Here is a 20,343-nt window from a genome sequence, read left to right on the forward strand (position 1 = left end):
AATCATCTTCAAAGCCTTGGCCATTACACACAAATGCCACTGACCCCCGCAATATATTTCTGAAAAAATAAACGGAGCTCAATCAACCTCTCTCTTTCTATGCTCACCGACTTACCATCCCCACCTTCACACGAAAAAGATCCGGAGGTCTGGGCTTCCCTGTGATCGCTTCAAAGAATTGGATCTCCCTACCATTTTCATTAAGAACAGAACAATCCTTATGGCCCTTCATGAAATAGCTTGAGACTTATCTCTTTACCCAGGGCTCAGACTGAACAACCCTCCTAGCATAAGATCTGAATTCTCATGTTACAGCACCAATTGACTGTACACTGAACAGAAAATGCTATGCTAAGTATTGTTTATGTTGTATTCCCCGCCTTGATGCTTCTGGATTTAGTGTGTTTAATGAATGCAAAAAATAAATAAAAATTTATAAATGAAGATCTTCTGAGGAACTACCATTACTAAACAGAAGGTAATCCAGACATATTTGTGACCAAGTGTGGACATGTGAGTACAGGGAGCAGTTTTGGAGTGTTGGTACTGCCTTAATTCAGATTAAAGTACCAAGATAGGGAAGCAACCAATGTGTCTGCAACCCTTTCTAGTATGCCGATAGACAAGCCTAGCAAGAGACATACTGGGACGATAGAGCACAAAAGGAAAGGGCAGACTTTTTATTCTAGTGATGATTCACTCTAAATGGCTGGAGATTAAAGTTGTGGAATGTTATTGAGTTTTTTAAATTAATTTTAGAAAAGGGGATATCTGGGGTAGTGCTAAGTCAAAATGAGCCACAATTTCAGGTAAGCAAAAGTATTGCGAGAGTAAGTGCTTTATAAAAATTCACTTTGGGGTTCCATCCGTATGTTGGAATGGCTAAATAGAGTAGAAAGTGGAGGCTAAAAGTGTGGAAGAAGCTACCATGTCGATAATTAGAACATTTTTAAAGGGAATCTTTAAAAGAGAGTGGGCCTCATTACGAGGTGGGCGCAAAGGGATACCGGTACCGTTAAGGACATTGGTGGCGGTAATCCCTTTGCGCCCTATTCTGAGGTCCCTTAGCGGGGTCCCTTCCTTATGGACGGGGCCCGTTAAGGGACTTCAGAGCTAATAACGGTATCGCAATTTGCGGTACCGTTATTGGCGCCTTCCCATTGAGCCCTATGGGGGCTGAAATGGGAATGGGGAATGGCTTTTTCAATGGGATTTACCGGTCCCGCAAAGGTCGGAATAGACTGGTAAGTCCCCATTGAACGAGGGCAGACTCGGTACCGGTATTGGAGTTAGTCATGGCGCTAATAGCGCCATGACTACCTCCAACCTCGTAATGAGGTCCAGTGATATCCTATGATAGTGCTATGGGATAATGGGCCACAATTTCCAGGAAAGCTGAGGAGAGTATTGCAAGAGGAAAGGCTTGATATGGAAAGTCGCATCAGAGTATCATCCAGACTGTAATGGCATGGTGGAACTGCTAAAAAGAGTAATATGTGGTTTTATACAACAAGAGTGAAATCAGTAGTAAACATGGAAACAGTAATACACATTGAATTGGAATCATCAGGATCTGGAATACAACCACATCACATGCATAGAATGTAAGAGCAGCAACCCCCTCAGGGATTGTCATTTGGGGACAATTGAAGCTAGCGTATGCACGGTTTATTCTTGGAATAAACATCATTTCCAATCCTTAATGGCTTAGAATATACAATATAAAGCACACATGTTCACAGAAAATCCATATCTACTGTACAGTGTGTTATAACTATTGCAACATTATACCGAAATTAAATGTCACAAACATTTTATTGATCTTTTGAGGCTCTGAGAAGTTCTTAGTGATACACACACATTGACCAAGGCACAATAAGGGCTGATCATTCAAAGCATCTTACTACTGTGAGTTGTCTAAATATTAATAAGGAGGATGTGGACACAGATGGCTACTGGTAATGGCTACCCAAGATTTTCAAGAATCATTTCTCTGCAATATCTCGTTGACCAAATATCATGTGTTTTAAGAGGCTTTGGACACCTATCATCGGTGGGTTGTCTGATAGAACATGAAGACACATTCTGTATTATTGCATCACAAGAAACTCGTTTGGTAGAAGTGTGTGAGTTTGATAAATGGAGTACACTACATATGGCTGCTACTAAGGGAACACATGACCGCCTGAAAGGGGGTTATTGGTGACTGTGCACCACCCTTGGCACATTAGTCATGTGGAGGGTTCCACCCCAATGGTACAGGGGGTTAAGATGACTTATATATATTATGTTATGTATCTTATCAATATCTACGACCCGCCAAAAGGAGTAGCCACTAAATCCAATGTAACTGCTGTGGCAACATTTCTTGAAAGAAATGTACCCAAACGTTCCGTTGTGGTTAGTGGGGGATTTTAATTCTCAGATTGTAATCAGCAATGATGATTTGTTCAATACACGTAGCGTTAGCAATGGTGGAGGATATGGTTGTCCTCACACGTGGTGAGTGACCATAAGCCATTGGGCGTTTTAATAAAAATGGATGTTTGCTGTGAGGCAGAAGACATGTATGCCCTAGACAGTGACATATATCTGAATGAGAGACAGAACCGTATATCATGGAATATAGGAAAGCAAATAGTATAATCCAAACCACATTCCCTGCTTTCAGCACACATTTTCTTAAAGGTAACCATACTGATAGACCAGGCATGATACAAGCATTCTTGAGGCTAACAACAAATATTAAATAAGCTACACATCAGCGGAGGAACCATAAAAATACACACAAACGTTGGAATAAGGTGAATAGGCAAAGGCAAGAACTATGACAAAAGAATCAGTGATGCTTAAAAAAGACTTTGAGCCATAATTGCAGAGATACTTCTACCCTCGAATGGTCAGATAACAGGAATTGAGATTACTGAAGCCATACAAGTTTATAAAAAAAGAACTATCGTAGGTGGTTAAGAGACCACAAGCGGCTATGTGAGAAAGACGTTTGGCATAAACTAGCAAGCCACGCGAGATCCGATAACACCACTAGTATGTGGTCTGTGGTCAGAGGGGCTAATAATAAGGGACTGCCCATCAAAGCTGTATCCGAAGAAGATTGGAGAACACACATTGCAAAAACCCTCAGAGCCACCACTCCGCTGTACAGTGAGGTGGATTTACCTAATGCTAAATGGATTTCTAAAGTGACAGTGAACTAAACCTTATCCCAGAGAAGCTTTGTGACTCTCGCGCAGCAGCCCCTGATGGCACTTGCAATAGCCTAATAAAAACTTCTGCTAATGTCATGATCTCTGCTTCCAAAAGGTCAGGGTTTTCCCAACTCCCTTGGAAGCAGATCCATAACCCAGGTTCCGAGTGCCAACCAGTCCCAATTGGGACCTTTTGGACCCAGTCCTGGCGCCAGTGGCACCAGGCTCATAAATATGCCCAGTCCCAGCGCTGGAAGCGCCGGGCTCATAATGCTTGGGTGGACTTACCTGCAGCAGACCATGCTGCTTACTTGCCTGCCAGTTGAGCCTCTGATCCTCTTCTGTTTGGAACTACGTTTCCTGTTGGGTGGGGCAGGAGCCACTCCCTAGGTTCAGAACACTGGAACTCTTCTGGAAAGCAGGAACTCTTTTCTTACCTAGGCGTGGCTGTGGAAGGAGACACCTACGCACTACAGGAGGCTATTTAAACCACACCCGATGGATGAATCTTGCTTTGCGTTATTCTGCATCCTCTGCAGCAGAACGCTCATCGTGTCTTCTGCCTCTGATCCTGGGCCTAAGGAAAAAGGCTTACCATTTTGAATCCAGTCTTCAGCAACACCTATAAAGACAAGAAAGAACAGGTTAGCATTACGGTCTTCAGTGACAGCGCTTCACTTACCTGGTCCATCGGCTGTCACCAACGCCTCGCGCTGCATTCCGGCATCTGAAAGACAAAGGCTTACCTACTCTTCGTGCGCTCCGGAGGTCTTCGCACTGCATTCCGGCATCTGAAAGACAAAAGCTTACCAACTCTTCGCACGCTCCGGAGGCCTTCGGCGCTGCATCCCGCATCTGAAAGACAAAACAAGGTGCGTTTAAAGACATTGGGGAACTTTAATACTCACGTGCCATTACTCCTTTCCACATCTAACCCAGTGGGTATTCCGGCACCCTGCAGCCGCTCCGAACTTGTACCTGCAAAATAAAAAGACAGTTAGAGCGCATCGTGAAGCAGGCAACAAGCGCTTACTTACGTGCTTCCAGGCGCTTCTATTCATCACACGGGCTCCATCTTCAACTCACTTCAGCCCGTCATCCGCCATCTGCAAAACAAGAGACATCATTACTAAAGACTTTTAAAGACATTAGAATTACTCGAAACTTACCGTTCGTGCAGTAAACGACGGACTGCAGTCCTCTGAAGTCAAGAGCCCTGCTCCCCTTATCCAGTGAAGAAACTGGTTACAGCACCCTGCCCCGAGGCAGATGGAGAGCACGGCGTTCACTTACCTAAGGTGAGAGCGTTAACCTTTGGGGTTCTACAGGAGAAGAGAAAGGGAAGAAGAGAGAGACATTCAATAACCCAGTTCATTAAGCCCATATTTTCTATCTGCAGACATCTTACCCTTCGAGTCAGACATACAGTGCACAGAGGTCCAGCCCAAAGAGCCAGCCGTGTGTTACACATCACCTTTGAAGATACGGTATACGCCCAGTCAAGACCGGCGCCTCTACGGGAATCAGGTGAGCGTTACAGCTAAGACATGGGCTGAAGTCCTGCAACTCCTGTATTTACACATAGGTGAATGTGAAACACTCCCTACTTTTTGGACTGAGAGCCACATTCTTCCGGTCCATGAGAAAGGTTGCTGGAACAACCCTGCAAACTATAGGATATTCGCTATGCTCGATATTCTGGCAATAATATTTGCTAAAGTCCTTTTGGTTGAACTTAATCAGTGGATAACAGAAAGTGGTATTCTGCACCCTAACCAAATAGGCTTTAGGAAAAATCCCGAAATGATACACAACTTGTTGATCTTAGTATCATCAGTTGAGCATGCATGATATAGAAGAAAGGTGTCAGTGTACGGTCTGTTTATTGATTTTTAGCTCTGCATTTGATACTGTGATGAGAAATAGGTTGTGGGGAAATCTATTTTCATGGAACATTCCTCCTGGTCTCCTAAAAATGCTCATGCTTCTTCACAAAGGATCAAACAAGCATCAGAATACGTTTCGGATGGACAAGGTAAATTATTGGAATCTCTTCTCACCTGTAGGGGGGTTAAACAGGGATGTATTGTCATTGCTACAATATTTAACTTGTATTTAGCCGATCTGACAAATGTGTTTGAAAACCTAAATGTACATCCAGTGAAGGTAGGAACACAGCATCTAAACTGGCTTGGCTATGCCCATGACTTACTGCTATTAGACTATACTCCCAAGGGACTTCAAACAGTGCTAGACGCCATCGGCATCTACGCTGAAAAACAATGGTCTACGAGTTAATGTCACAAAAACCAAGGTCATTGCGTTCACAGCAAAACATTAAACTTGTGGCAATAAATATAAATGACGGATTAATAACCAACCTGTTGATTGTATTACATGCTATAAGTACCTGGGGGTTATGGTGGATCACAACTTTAGTTGGATGTACCATTGGGAGGAAACAAAGAAGAAATGTATGATTGTTCGTTCCATAAACTCTTTCATATGAAAGTTTGGAGGATGCTCTTTGAAGACCACACTGCTGCTTTACACTGCAAGGATTGAACCTGTATTAATGTGGTGGGTTGATGTATGGGGACATAACCTCATTAACGAGGTCAGCAAATTTGAAGCAAAAATCCTAAGAATTTTATTTCGGTTGCCAAAAACACTTACAGTTGAGTATTTAAGACTGGAGTTCAGTCTCCTGTGTGCTCCAGTAGTCTTTATTCGAAAAGCGGTAGTGTGTTGAGAAGATGCTACACCTTGAGAAGGGATCTATAATTGTCACTTACATTCAAGCCCACATGAGATTAGATCACTTTGAGCGTTTGGGCATTTTTGGGAAATTGTATGCAGCACATGAGGAACGGCTTGTTGGGTTTGCTGCATCCATGAATGGTACATTATCAACTGCACTAAAACGCTGGTTAAAATACAAGTTCCATGAATATAGCTACGAGACGAATCTTATTCGCCTATCCTCAAACATAAACAGTGGTCCTTACATTCAACATAGAACGTCGCGTAGATGCATTCCTGAATACATATCTGCATACCCAGATAGCCTAGTCATTCGATATTACTTAATGTTAAAGTTCAATGTTTGGGAGGTACTTGAAATTAAGGGAGGAAGAACTGAACTAGTCAGATCGGAGCGCTTATGTATTGAAAACGTGATAGAATCTCTGGAATACATTTTAACTCGCTGTGAGAGACTAAATGCGATTCGTTATAAATATGTAAAATCATATAACAGCACATTTGACACCACTGACAGATACCTCATGTGGAAAATATGGGTGGAAGGCAACAATATACATTTTTTGTATTTTATGGTCACATTTTATCTTAAATGTATTGAGATTTTAGAGTAACTTTCTTAGAGCATATTGAGTGTATGTTTTAAATTTGTCAGTGGTGATTTAAGAATTTGTCTGGTTGATGGAGTTGCTATTTATCAAATGTGGACATGTTATAATGATGTGTTGTATATACAAAGCCAGTTTTGGCTATGTGTATATTACATTAAATTAATAAACATTGTATTGATCTTTTGAGGCTCTCGGAGAAGTCCTTAGTGATACTGACAAGTAAAGTGTGTCGTATATCAGTGCAAGAGTATCATATAGGTTGCCAGTTCTGGATTGAAAACCATTATAACCTGACACCATGTGGGGGTTCCTATATCTCCCTCATAAGGACCGAAGACATAGAAAGTACTGCATTTGGTAAGGTACTCATACCCTATGAGTACTTTATATTCCCCACTCCTAAGTACCACATGCAATCTAATCTCATAAATACTAACTTCATATCATGACACCCATTTCACTCCCTCCTACTCCCTGGAAGTGCTCAGTTCTCGCTACTCATCACCTAAAGTCTCAGGCTACTCCAGGATAAAGAACATTCTACTTCGACAATGCAAATGATCCTCGTTAATTCTGATATCTTGTTAGGAATGGCAACCATATCTCTTCAATACTTCCATTCGGCTCATTCAGCATGCATGTCAGTCTCTCCATGCGATAAAGGCCACATACTTTAAGCAAAAAAAAAGGTGAGGGCTGCAAGGATTTGAATTAATCATAACCACATGCACAGCTGTCGGCAGCCCAGCAGACCATCGTCTTTCAGCCTGCCAAGCCATTTCATAAGGGAAAAGACTATATGCAAATCAGGCTTGGTCCCACCCCATACTTTAAGCAACCATTCACTCTTTGGGGGTATCTGGGATCTTGTCCAATACTGTGTCACACACTCTCCTGCTGCCACTAGCAGGGACTGCATCAAATGATTCAGGGTATAACACCTCCTCGTCCCCATCCCCAATACCGAAAAGGAGAACATGACCCTCGTAATCCCATCCACCTCTGTGATCAATGCCAGAATCTCCATTCCAAAACCTCTCAATATGCTTGCACCCCCCCTGCCACATGTGTCAATAGTTCCCATCTGCTTGGCAACCTTTACAGCATATTGGACCAATGCCTGGGAACATCCTGGACCAATGCATGGGGGTGTAATTCCACCTGTGGAGGAGCTTCACAGGTTGTGCCTTTATATTGCATGGAAATCGAAGATCGATAGGCCCTCCTGCACATCAATGGCCAGAAAGTGTTTGAGATACCTACCCCCAGATCCCTCCCTCACTGGATGCGGGCTTGCAAGGATTCCCATGGTTCTGCTAATAACTCCCGTACATGGACCAGATCAGACCTCTTCAGCTTTTCCTGGTTAGTATGCATTTTTCAAAGGGTATCATCTCCCTCTGCAGACTGTTGCCCCATCTCAGGTCCGTCGACACCCCTTTAAGTTGGAGGTATAGGAACACGGACAAGGTTCCCGCATTCAGCGGGGTCCTCAGTCTATCCCTTGTCATGAAGTCCCCCTCCGCCCACATTTGGGCCGCCCTCTTTAGGCGTAACTCATACTGGCCTTGTATTCTCACAAATTCCTGAACCATGTCGCAGATTGGGCGGCCCATATGCATCTCAAAGGGGAAGGCCAAGAGGTAATGTGCTGTGTTTTTAACATTACCACCAGACTTATAATGATGCCTCAAGTCTCTCCTGCCCCCTTTTCACATACCTTTGTCACACCCAGGCCAGTCTGTTGTCACTGTGGAGAGTAGTGAGACAAAGTGAAAGAACTGGTGCATATTGTGTCCGCTAGTTGTTCACTCATTCTGCGCTCTCGTGTTAAGAGTTCTCTTTTCATTTCTTTCCAGGTGGTCCAGAAGAGGGCATCTATGTTTTCCATGTCCATGGATTTAAGTGGGTTGATTCCGAGTCTCTTGGTGACATTGATCATTGTGGCCTACGGTGACCGGCATGGACGCAAGGCTTCCTTATTTCTGCCCTCCCTCGGAGGCTTTGTGACATCATCTTTCTACTTTTCGATATCCTATTTCTCCTGGCCCCTCTATATATTTTTTTTTTCATCCGTAATCGCTGGATTTCTGGGGGGCTTTGCAACCTTCCTTGGTGGATGTTTTTCCTATGCAGCAGACATAAGCCACAGTGCAAAACAGAAGACTATACGGATAGCTCTCATTGACATGATTCTTGGAGTCTCCAGTGGATTAGCTGGAATCGTCTCGGGCTACTTCATTGAGAAGTTTGGCTTCTTCTGGTCATATGGCACGGCCTCCGCCCTCCATTTTGTGAACATGATGTACATCATTTTCTTCCTCCAAGAAACTGTACACGTATCAGAATCCCAGGCAAATCCATTCAGTACGGAAGGCTTTAGGGAAGTGTTTTCGGGCGTGTTCCTGCTTTTTAGAAATGCTTCTATCAAAAAGCGAGCCTTGATTAGTTTAATGCTTTTTGGCTTCATGTCATACTTGTTTGGGCAGTACGGCTCTTCCTCCCTCTTCACTCTCTACGAGTTGGATTCACCACTCTGCTGGGATGCAGTCCTCATCGGATGGGGATCCGCTTTGTCTACCTTCATTTTTGTGACCAGTTTTCTTGGACTTTTCCTTTTTACCAAATGGATGCAAGATCATTACATAGTCTTTATTGGGTTACTGTCTTGGACCACTGGAATGCTTATGGCGGCCTTTGCCCAAACTACACTCCTGATGTTTTTAGGTAAGTGCTACTTGAGATCTCTATCTTCTTTGGTTCCAATGATCGGGACACTGGTCATGCTGTTGGTTATATAGGAAATGAATACCGAAAATTGAGTTTTGGACACTGGATAGAGAGATGTGTTTTCTAGCATGTATTGATTGTTAAAACCAGTGTCTATGGCTGAAAGACTAACTGAAAATGTTTTGCATATTTTTAAAGCGTTTGAATGCACCGCTTAGTTCTAAACATTTGGCAACCAGTGTAGTTTGCAAATTACTGTATGCAAAACACTCTTGAAATAATCAGCACTAATCATCTATGTCATTTCAAAGTCTGCCTGCACACACCCCTCTGCACATGTCTTCCAGAACTCCTCTACCACCAGCAACTCTGCAGCAAGCATTTTTAACTGTATTACAACGTTCATAGAATTGAAACATATAAACAGCAGTATTCACAGGTATTTGCAAAAAAAAATAATCAGGAAGTCTCAGTGTGATATCCCATTGTATGGCCGGTTAGGTTGTTTATTGGCGTTGTGTGTGTGATAGCATAGAAATAGCTGTTGGGCGAGTGCTGAATGTTCCATGCATGTCTATTAGAGCCTAAGGCTGCTTGGCAGAGGATGTGCCTGTAAGTGTTTGCCGGTTTGTTTGAGAAAGAGTTCTTTTATGGTCTGCACGCGCAGGTGACGCGACGCATCATATGTTTGTTTACCCGCGCTGAGACGAATGCATCCGGGTCTTTTCCAACCTTTGATGCATCACACTGGGAAAGGAGTGATGTGGTTAAGGTAAATGTCCCTGCAAGTTAGACTGCTAATGACGATGGCGTTAGTCCACTTGGCATGAACAATTTTAAAGTTGGGAGCAATCAACATGATGAAAGAAGGATATGGTGTATACTATCTCTCCAGATTGTTCTAGGTCCTGAAGAAGACGGACATCAATGCACTGGGTGTGTTGGATGCTTTTTTCAGTTGAAACTAGATACAGGGAATTGGCAAAGTAGACATCTGAGCACTAATGGGGAGCAGCACACGAAGCAGACTGGTGCATCGTTTACTACCTTCTAGTAGTGCCTTGCTTACCACCCTCAAGTAGGCCATTGCGATTTTTTACAGTCAAGATTTAGGATCCTTGGTTGTTCAATATTGTACATTTAGTGTAATTCTGATGCATTTTTGCACAAATTATGTCTCACATTTTGCACTTTAATTGGCCTGTTGAAGTGAATGATTGTTATTCTTATTTGCACGCCCATAGCATCAATCTTGGAACTCTCTCCCCCTCTCAATCCGCTCTTCCACTACCATCATCTCATTTCGCACTTCCCTTAAATCCTTCCTCCTCCATTCCCCACCTTGAAGCCCCCCCTACCCTCTCTACTCCCCCCGTCTTTCCCCTCTTCTAATCCCTCCCCTCCCTTTCCACCTTCCCCTTTTCTATTTTACACACTCTCCCTTCCTTCTACTCTCACTCAATCCTTCCCCGCCCCTCCCTTAACTCTTCTGTTCGCACTCCACTTCTCCCCCCTCTCTGTAAATTGCTCTTTGCACTGTTTTGTTGAATGATTCAAGTTGCCACTATGCTCACATTGTTATTTGTTGTTATTACTCTGTATTTTGTTGTTCCATTGTACAGCGCCTTGATGTAAAGCGCTCTATAAATAAATCAATCAATCAATCAATCGATCATATTCTGGTATATATGTTCCGACCAGATGAATTTAGGGGCCATTTTCATTATTGCACATTAAATATCAGTGTATGTTTTACGTATTTGAGATTTGGTTTATGCTTGTTAGGAACAGTTTTGTCTTTTTTTATAGGATATCTGTATGTGGCAGAATATTTAATAGATTTTTAAACATATTTGTTGATTAATAAATATATTTGATTTATACCTTTAACTTGGTCAGCCAATTATTCCTGTTTAAGTATAAAATTGAGTTTATTAATTGGAATTAATTTAATATAATATGTGTAATAGCTTGTTGTTAGACACCATTCTGTGTTTGCATTATTGTTCTACCTCAGGTTTTTGCGGCTGTAATGGGGTCTCCCACCTATAGTTTTCATAGTAACACAAGAGTCTCTATTTCCCTTGCCGCTTCACCTTCAGGTTCATGAGTTGTGAACGCTCTCCTTCAATGGTCTACAGTGTTACAGGACATCTGCCTATTCCAGTATGTAAAGATGGAATGTAGGGAACTCACGTGTGTCTGTTTGTGCTGAATCTTTCATAGATTATAGTTTGACACTTAAAATAATAAAGATCACTGAGTACACAGATGTGCAAGTTATTTGAATCACCAGCCCTTTATAGTAGCATTTTCATTTACTTTATATTACCAGGGTATTATGTTGATAGAGTAGCTCAAATTATCATTTCATAATTATTAGTTTTCAGTGTAACAGTTTGAGTGACTGTTTTATCATCAGGACCATGGCAATGCTGCTTACTTTCATTTCATTCAGTTCAGCAGCATTGCACAGAGTTCCGCAATTGCAAAGCAGTGAGAGAGTGCATCTGGCACTGGCCACGATATACTTAATTGGTTAGGCTAGCCCTTGAAACTTTCAGCCTCAGATGAAGAGTCGGTGATGACTCGAAACACGTGTCAGGCTATTTCGTTATTAAACTCATTGGACTCATGAGAAATCCCTCCTTCTTTGAATTACTTGGAACACCTGTCACTATTGCACTGTTCAGCGCAGTGAGACTGAGAACTGTCTGTGTCCATGGCAATACTATGCCAGTATGTCAATTAGTGTACATTATCATTAAAAAAACCTTTACACACGTGTTTGTTTCGCCCTTGTAGGTTTTTTCAAGGAATCGTAATCATTCTTCTGTCATGCATGTGTTTTAGATCACCAACAGTAGATTTAGTTATCTGTAATGTACTTTATTCCTAAATCTTTCTAGCACATACAAATATTATCAGAATAAATAAATCAAGTACATATGATTATACATTGTGTCTCTCCAACAAGCAAAGGGAAAATTATTGGAAGAAGATGTGAAAACAGAAAAAACTATATTAGTTCAGCTCTAATGAAGTAGATTTGTTCTAATGGATTGTGATAGGCATGACCACAAGGAATGATATGTGCCAGGTTAGAGTGCAACAGGTATTATATATGTGGCATTGTATCTGGCAGGAAGGAATAATGCCGAACCCTGAGTAGGCTTGGGTGATACAAAAGGTTAAGGAGCTAAGTACCCACGGTCCGTGTTAAGATGGATTTCTGAACTCTGACCTGGAGGGGCAAAGGTTCAGAAGGCCAACCTAGTTTCTTGGAAGTGGGTAACCTCTGGACAAGCCAGACCAATCAGGGTAGCTATGGCAGGCGGTCAAGACTAAGTCTCAAGAGGGGTGAGGGTGACTGAAAGACCTCAATGAGCACACAAAGCAAGGACACTTACAAATTACTCCAGACAGGTGTTATATTAAAAATATAGACACATTTATTACAAGGCCTTTGTAATATAGACCATAGCAAAGAATCACATTAATACTGAAGGAAACCAACACATCACAATCAACACGATATATATACAAGACCATAGGGGTCTAACGGATTAAGAAGCACGAAAAATGTAGTCCACCTAGATGGGGAGGAAAACTGGCAGTGCAAGTAATCTTTAGACCCAGTCCCACATCAAGAATACACCTAACTAAGAGGCCGTTCAAGCCCTACGAAGAGAGGAGCCTTATGCTCAATAGTACATGCACACGCTTGTGCCACTGGACAAAATAAGGTCTCTTCAATGGTCACTAGCAGCTCAGGAAGGCGGGTAAGGTCGATGAAGAACAAGTCCCCACTATTCAAGCAGGACCTCCACTTGCGGGCAGAGGCAGGTTGAGAGTGCGGGATAGAGTCGCTATTTCGCAACAGCGGTAGAAAAGAAATGGGCTCCTGCGCTAGGGGCCACCGGTTGGGGTATGGACTACTCACCGGTCCCCGACGCAGGCAGACCCAGACTTCGCCAGTTCAGTCCACTTCCCTGGCAGGTTCGAATGCGACAATCAGGACGTCTGGACACCGTGTAGTTAACGCGGTAGCAGGCTTCAGGGTCAAGCGGGTCACAAGTGCAGCAAACTTGCACAGGTTGTTGCCACAGCAGGGCAACACAGTAACCGTGTTTACTCCAGTCCGGGCGCACTCGTCTCACTTCAGACATGGGAATGCCAAGTGTACGAAATTCGGTGTGAGGGTGCCGTGGACACAGAGCAAGCAGTATACCAAGTTTCGAGGGCTTCCTCGAAACCGCGGCGATGACAGAGCAAACGTCCTGCGTAAGCTGGTCAGCCCACTGGTTGGCCGAGGGACACTTCCGAAGAGGCTTACTTGCACGGTTTGATGAATGTGCCGAGAATAGTTGGTCCCACTATTCCAATGGATCGAAGCTCCTTCGCAGACCTTCTAGGACGATCAGATGCAGAGGGGTCTCGCAGGACGACAGCGGGCTCAGGGTGCCAAACCTTCCAGCGGGTCACCAGCGGTTCCTCGACTCGGCTTCTTGTTGCAGGATACTTGGCTCCTTATCCTTTGTTCGTGTGAACTCAGGAGATCGACATGGTAGTGGTGTCTTCGGCCTCCTCGTATCCAAAGTTCCCTTTGTGCCAAAACGGAGAGGACCCAATGGGAGATCTGCTCACAAACACTCACTCCATAAGTGGACCAATCACGGACCACGGTGCTCCCAGGCATTCAGGACACTCCAGACTCTCTGGCACCCAGGAAGTGTATTGGGAACAGACATCCCAGCCCACATCCTGGAGGCACACACACACACAAGGCATGCAGAAGCCCGCGAAAGCTTTGGGTTTCGCAGGAAAGTGCATGACCAAATAAGGACTGACCCGGGTCGGCTCGACCTGGCGAAGGTGAAGGGGCAAGATGGCCAAAGAACAGGACAAAGAACCTCGTGGCATGGCCATTTTGGAGCCAGGCCACCTATTCGTGCCAAACGCGGTAAGCGCGGATAACATGGCAAAAAAGGGTTCAAAACATAAGATAAACGATAGCTGCCACCAGTCCTGTCTGTGACACACCTGCACAGTTCATAATAAGTCCAGCGAGAGTTTCTAGGGCCTTTGGAATGACTAGAGACCCAAGGGTGCGGTAAAGTAAGTTACATTGCACTCTTGTTACATGCTGCACAAAAGCTGCAACATGAGGAAAGGACTAAGGGAAACTAAGTCTCCCAGTACTGACTGTCTTAAGGGCATGTCAGTTTCCCCATAAGAAGTGAGCGAAAGCCCAGAGGAGTGCGGCTGAGGGCTGCGCTTCTCTGGCAAAGGTTAGATCAGGGTGTAAAACAGCAGCAAAAAAGTTTGGGGATTGACACATGGAGGGAAAATTACATTCCAATATGAAATCTTTCCTAACAGTCAGTCAACTGAAGTCCCTTCCAGTTTTGACATTTTCTGCTAACTGTGTAGAGTACTTTGCTCAAGAAAATGAAGAATTCCAGTAGGACGAACCATGCCAAGGGCATTTGGCACGCTCGAATCAGGTATTTGCAGAGAGGCCACACTGAAGAGGGGATGGAAAGTTAGGATGAGTTGCAGCATTGTGATTGGAAGAAGATGGCGAGAGGGTCCACTCAGGGAGGGAGGTTGGAGGGGGATGCAGATGTAAGTCTGTTCCTGGATGAAAGTGTAGCAAGTGAATCTTCCAATGCTGCCGATTGCAGGCTAGGAACAGGATGTATGCCCAAGCATTACAAATATTAAATATTGTGTTGAATTTGTGGAATGTGAATTGAATTACATTGTTCATTGCATCCAGTATTGTAACAGGAATATGATTGTAGATTTTTAGAGAATGGATAGGCCTTATGCTATGGCAGCACTTGTTCTGGTCAACCTTGCAACGTGGAATGTGTAGAGAAGCTCAGTTGGGGGAAGGATATGGTGTTCTAAAACAAGAAATATATAAAGCTCTTATTGGAATGGGATCATAGTTGCACTCTGAAGAAGGCCATGATCTAAATGTTGTGATCCAAACAAAGGTATGTCTCAGAAATGTGAAAAAGTCCACACCTCGTTTTACATTGCTTGAGCTTGTCAGCGTAATGCAGTGGGGACTCTTTGAGAGTATGAAGATTGTAGAGCGATGTTTGTAGATTAAAGGTTGCACATTCTGTATCCAAGACGTGCCTTCCAATTGTGATTGGGCTTGTGCAAGTCCATCGCTGTGGGGTAAAATCCCCTAAATGAGGGCAGTGGGGAGCGCGGCGTTGTGTACTTTTTCGAAGTGATTGTTTCCACTTAGCATTAGCACCCTTGGAGGATGTGTTAGCCAATCAAGTTGCTCCAAACCCAGGCTGACTCTAACGATGCAACCCCGGGTTCGGAGCAACCAGAGTACTCTACCCACCCGTCCTCAACCCGGCACTGCCTGTTCTCCCTCCTCCTCTGCCTCCCGCCCCATCTCGAGACCCTTAACACCCCTAACCCGTCTCCTTACCTTAACAAAGCTCCTCTGCCTTAGCTGCACCGCTTGGCTTCCCTTTTCCATCGTGGAACTGGAACAGGAGCGCTGAGTGAAGCCCCGCCTTCCATGTCCATGACAATCCTGACTCACCACGGCTGCGGACGAAGCAGCGCAGCCAATTTTTTAATTGCTATTAGCACCTCTAGGGTTTGCCTCAGGGTGCTAATGGCACCGAACACGTTATTATTGCCATAGTCAATTGGATGATTTTTCTGACATGTATTTTACAATAACATTTAGGTTTTTGAGAAATGATTAAAGCAGTGTGTTTACGGATTATATGGGAAAGCAATGACTTCTTATGTGTAAGATCCCCACTCTCTAATCCAAGCTAGCAAGACAGTGCAGTTTCAAAAACTTTGCCCCTATGTGCGATCCTAGACCAGAGTAATTTCCTGCATGAGCTTCATCATCGCAATGGCTGCCAAAATGAAAAATTCGATAAGAGGCTTTTTCTTTCCTTTTTCTTTTTTCTTTTTTTTAATTTAGTATTGAACAGTTGACGATAACACTTTTAATCCATCCCGCATAAAATTAAAAAAGAGAGAAGAACAATCCATGCATTCATAAGTTCCTAAATAACATACAACTTCTGCAAACTCATCGCACAATCCCCCAAACGTAAGAGAAACCTAAAGACTCAAGGCCATGGACTCTGTAACATTGGTAGAATCAGTTTCCAAAAGACAATCATATATGAGATACAAGCAGCATGATTACCACTCATTTATATGGGCCAGAATTCTTCCGGAGTGGAATTCCCATCTATACCAACTGCAAAAACCCAAGGTTCTATATGGTAGAGGCACAGAGAACCCCAGCCAAGATTCTCTATTGTTGGTAGCAATGGACAAGCGATCAGGGCCTACCTTCTCAGGAGATGATGCGGGCTGGTTCTTAAGTACAGTGTAGTCCCCAAGCACCCACAAAGGAATGCCCGCACACTGTATTAGTTAAAATACAGTCTTTATATAATTAATATTCAAGGTTATGTACAATATCACGATAACTCACTTTGTACTCGGTTATCTATAATGGCAAATCTATACAGTTCTACGTGGTACCACAATTACTATTCGATCTCTTTAAAGTGCATCAACTGTACAGTTAAATGTCACACAAATCAGTTTGTAAAGGAAACCAATAATAGATAGAAGAGGAAAGCAGTTGGTTAGAACAATTGGCAGAATACTGGCCCCGTTTACCTAGACACAGTTCTGTGTGGAGATCCCCCCCCCTCCTGGGCAACCTGTAGAATAAAGATATATCACAATCCCAGTCCATATATTGTTCAAAAGAGTCTTTCTAATAGTTCAGCAACCCCAAAGTACCTGGCGTTGTAGCGTTCCTTGTCAGGGAATCGACAGCCCTTGAGTGCCCTCCCTTTAAGACAGGAGTCATGGGCCGTCGAACGTCCGGCGAAGAACAGGGTGAACTACATCGGTGAAGTGGCAGCTTCTTTCCTAGCGGTGCTCGTCGAATGGGAAGCGTAAACGTCCTGTAAGGAAGAGGCGTGCGGGGCACCTCGATGTCGATAGTTCTAGACCGCAAAGAGTTTGAAGAACTATGGCCCAGCAAGGACGTCGAGTCGTCGGCATCTCTGTGGTCTTTGGGTGGCGGGAAACCCACCAGAGGATGCTCCTCGGCGCGTCGACAGCCTGGCCTTCTCCGGGGGGATAAGGCGGGCGTTGGTGCGGACGAGCGCATCTGTGAATTGAACGTTCTTAGGCAACGGAAGCACAGCAGCTCCGGTCAGCGACGGCGGTCGTCGACGGTGCCGGACAATAGTCCGGGCGCTTCTCTTTGGGATTCCGCGGCAGTCCCAGTCCCCGGTCGGCAGCCTGTCATAGGTATGTCTACCATGGAGCTTTGGCAAAAGTCAGCTGGTGAATTATGGTCCCTCGTAGCTCGAGAAGAGGCCCCTTACCAGGTCCTCTCTGGGTCAGTCCTTGGAGACACAGCAGCTTTCAGATTGGTGAAGAAGAGCAACAGCACTTCTTCTCGTCCAGCAGGGCTTCAAGGTCAAGCTTCAGTTTCACTCCAGTTACTCTTTGTAGTTTGGGCTTCAGCTTCTGAACACGATTCCTAGCAGTGAGAGGTCCCCAGATATACTGTTGCTCTCCCATTCATTCTGGTGGGTCACACTCAGGCAGCCAATCACTGTGAAGGGCATTCAGCAGTCAGTCAGCCAAGCAGGCACACGGTGCATTCAGGCCATTCTTCTCCATCCAGACACTCACAACACAGAATGTGGATTCGGACAAGTACCATGCCATTCAACACTACACACTGCATTCATACCAGTTTCGGGTAGGGCTGTCTCAGTCATTGCGTCAAAACACCAGATACCAGACATCCACAACAAGAAGTGTAGATTTATCACACACTCCATTCACCCAGGTCCCACCCACAGGTGTACCCACAACATACGGTCGTTGGGAAGGCTCCAGTCAGTCTGGTCGGCACTTCCCCACACTACCATATATGGAACTTCCACCCAAAAGCCAGTCGGGGGGAAGGGACAGAGACCGGGCTTCCCAGGACTTTGGGAAGATCAAGGTAACAGGCGATGGAAGGCAATAGGCCACGGTGGCCATTTGGTCTCCATCAGGAATTTACCGATTCCAATGACAGGGCCTGGGCATCCCTAAATGGAGGACGTTCAGGGCACCAGTCAATTCAGCATGGAGCTGCCACCTGCCCGTACCCTGCTCTGTGGGACACCCACAGGTGCCCAAAAACATACATTAGGGGCACAGGGTTGTACCCCCACCCACCCATGGGTCTGTACACCAAACCAAAAGAGAGAGCTCCACCACCAGGAGTCCCACATGAACTCCTGCGCGGAAAACACGACAGAACACACAATAAAAAGCAGTAAAGGACAAGGATACGGAGGCCCTGTCCCTCTGATGCATTTCCAGCATCACACCAACAGATCTAAGTGCTTGATGTCTGAATCTCTCAAGATGTGCACACTTCATTAGGAGATGTTTCGCTGTCTCAATGCTAGGACCACCACAAAGGCAGCATGCTATATCTTAGGTATTTTTTGCCAAGCCCCCATAACTTTTTGAGTCTTCACTCCATTAAATTAGATCTTGAGATACTCCCAGACACAATAATTTCTCAAACATTGAGTTATATATCTCAGGAATCCGGACAGTGTGCTAATATAAGTGTAAAACAATGCAGCTGAGGAGATAGATACCAGGTCCACCTCCATGTGTTCCCTTCCACATGAGAACATTATGTCCTTCATGGATTTCCTAAAATTGGGGCGGGTCAGAGACAAAGGGTCAACTCCAAACTACATCCACTAGTAATCGGCAGTCCTTTTCATATGAGCTATGGACCTTGTCTTCATTAGGCCACTTCTAGATGCAAGGGTGTCATGCAGTTGCCCCGTACGTTTAAGAGGCGATGCGTTAACCAGTCTCCAATATGTACAGAGACAACTCAAGTTCACTGTGAACTGTATGGGATAAATGCCAAACCTCAGATAGATGGCTTAATTACGGTGTAAATTGGCAATCTAAGTCTCCGTAATGTTGGATGTTCCAGTTTGGACAAGATGGAAAGCCTCCCATAGCCTATGGGCCTCATTACGAGTATGGAGGCAGCCATGCCCTTAGTCAGGGCATGATTGCCTCCATACCGGGTTCCTCCAATCAGGATTTACCGGGCTATCCCAACCATGGAAGACCTGGTAAGTCCTCATTGGAAAAACCCATCCCAATTCCCATTTGAGCCCCCATAGGGCTCAATGGGAATGGGGAGGGAGCTAATAACGGCCCCGTTATTAGCTCCCTGGTCCACTCGCAGGACACGCTAAGGACGCCTGGTTTTACTAGGCGCCCTTACCGGGTCCCGCAAGGGAACCTCGTAATAGGGTGTCCCGTAATGAAGGGTGCCGGTCCCGTACCGCACCCTTCATTACAGGAGCGCCATGGCAGTAACGAAGCCCTATGTCTCCAACCTGTAGAGTAATACTGAGAGGATCTTAGCCACATCCAGAATTATCAAGATCCCCATAGAGTAGCCACCTCCCCCGAGTGCGAGTGAACAAATTCTATCCGCTATCTGGGCGATCTTCACCTGAAGCTGATCTACATGGGGAGTGCTGCTAAGTTTGACATCGAGCCAGTACCCCAGATCTTTGTAGGTGTGGACCATTTCGATCACCTTCCCCATTGAGGAACCATAGAGAATTTTTCATTTTCTTGTATCTTAGTGTGAAGACCATTCTTTTCGTCTTGGAGGTGTTAATCACTAATGAGTTTAGGGCAGCGTAAGATTTAAGCATATTCAGAGTTTCTTGCATGCAATGTGGGGTAAGGTCTAATAGGGCCAGGTCATCTAACCATTGTAGGGGAGTATCACCTAACTTGGGCGGGAGAGAGTTCGAGTCTTCAATGCCCCCCACCCCCAAGGTCTGTTCGATATAAACAGCTTGGGTACAAGAGTGCACCCCTGATTGAGACCCTTATGCGTGACAACCCATCCCTTTACAAAGCCCAGCTGGTCCAACCGTACTTGGACT

At 44.6% G+C, this 20,343-nt stretch overlaps 1 protein-coding gene across 2 annotated transcripts in view; it reads left to right on the forward strand.

Moving 5' to 3' along the window:
* Nucleotides 1-20,343, forward strand: part of SLC46A3 (solute carrier family 46 member 3) — a 307,576-nt gene that overhangs the window by 32,838 nt on the left and 254,395 nt on the right. For both annotated transcript variants that reach the window (XM_069640757.1, XM_069640758.1), the window contains one exon: nt 8,440-9,307. In XM_069640757.1, coding sequence (XP_069496858.1) covers nt 8,440-9,307 — 868 coding nt within the window. The remainder of the gene's footprint in view (nt 1-8,439; nt 9,308-20,343) is intronic.

This window comes from Ambystoma mexicanum, chromosome 7q (assembly GCF_040938575.1).
Source record: "Ambystoma mexicanum isolate Mex_15411 chromosome 7q, UKY_AmexF1_1, whole genome shotgun sequence".
NCBI classification, from domain to species: domain Eukaryota; kingdom Metazoa; phylum Chordata; class Amphibia; order Caudata; family Ambystomatidae; genus Ambystoma; species Ambystoma mexicanum.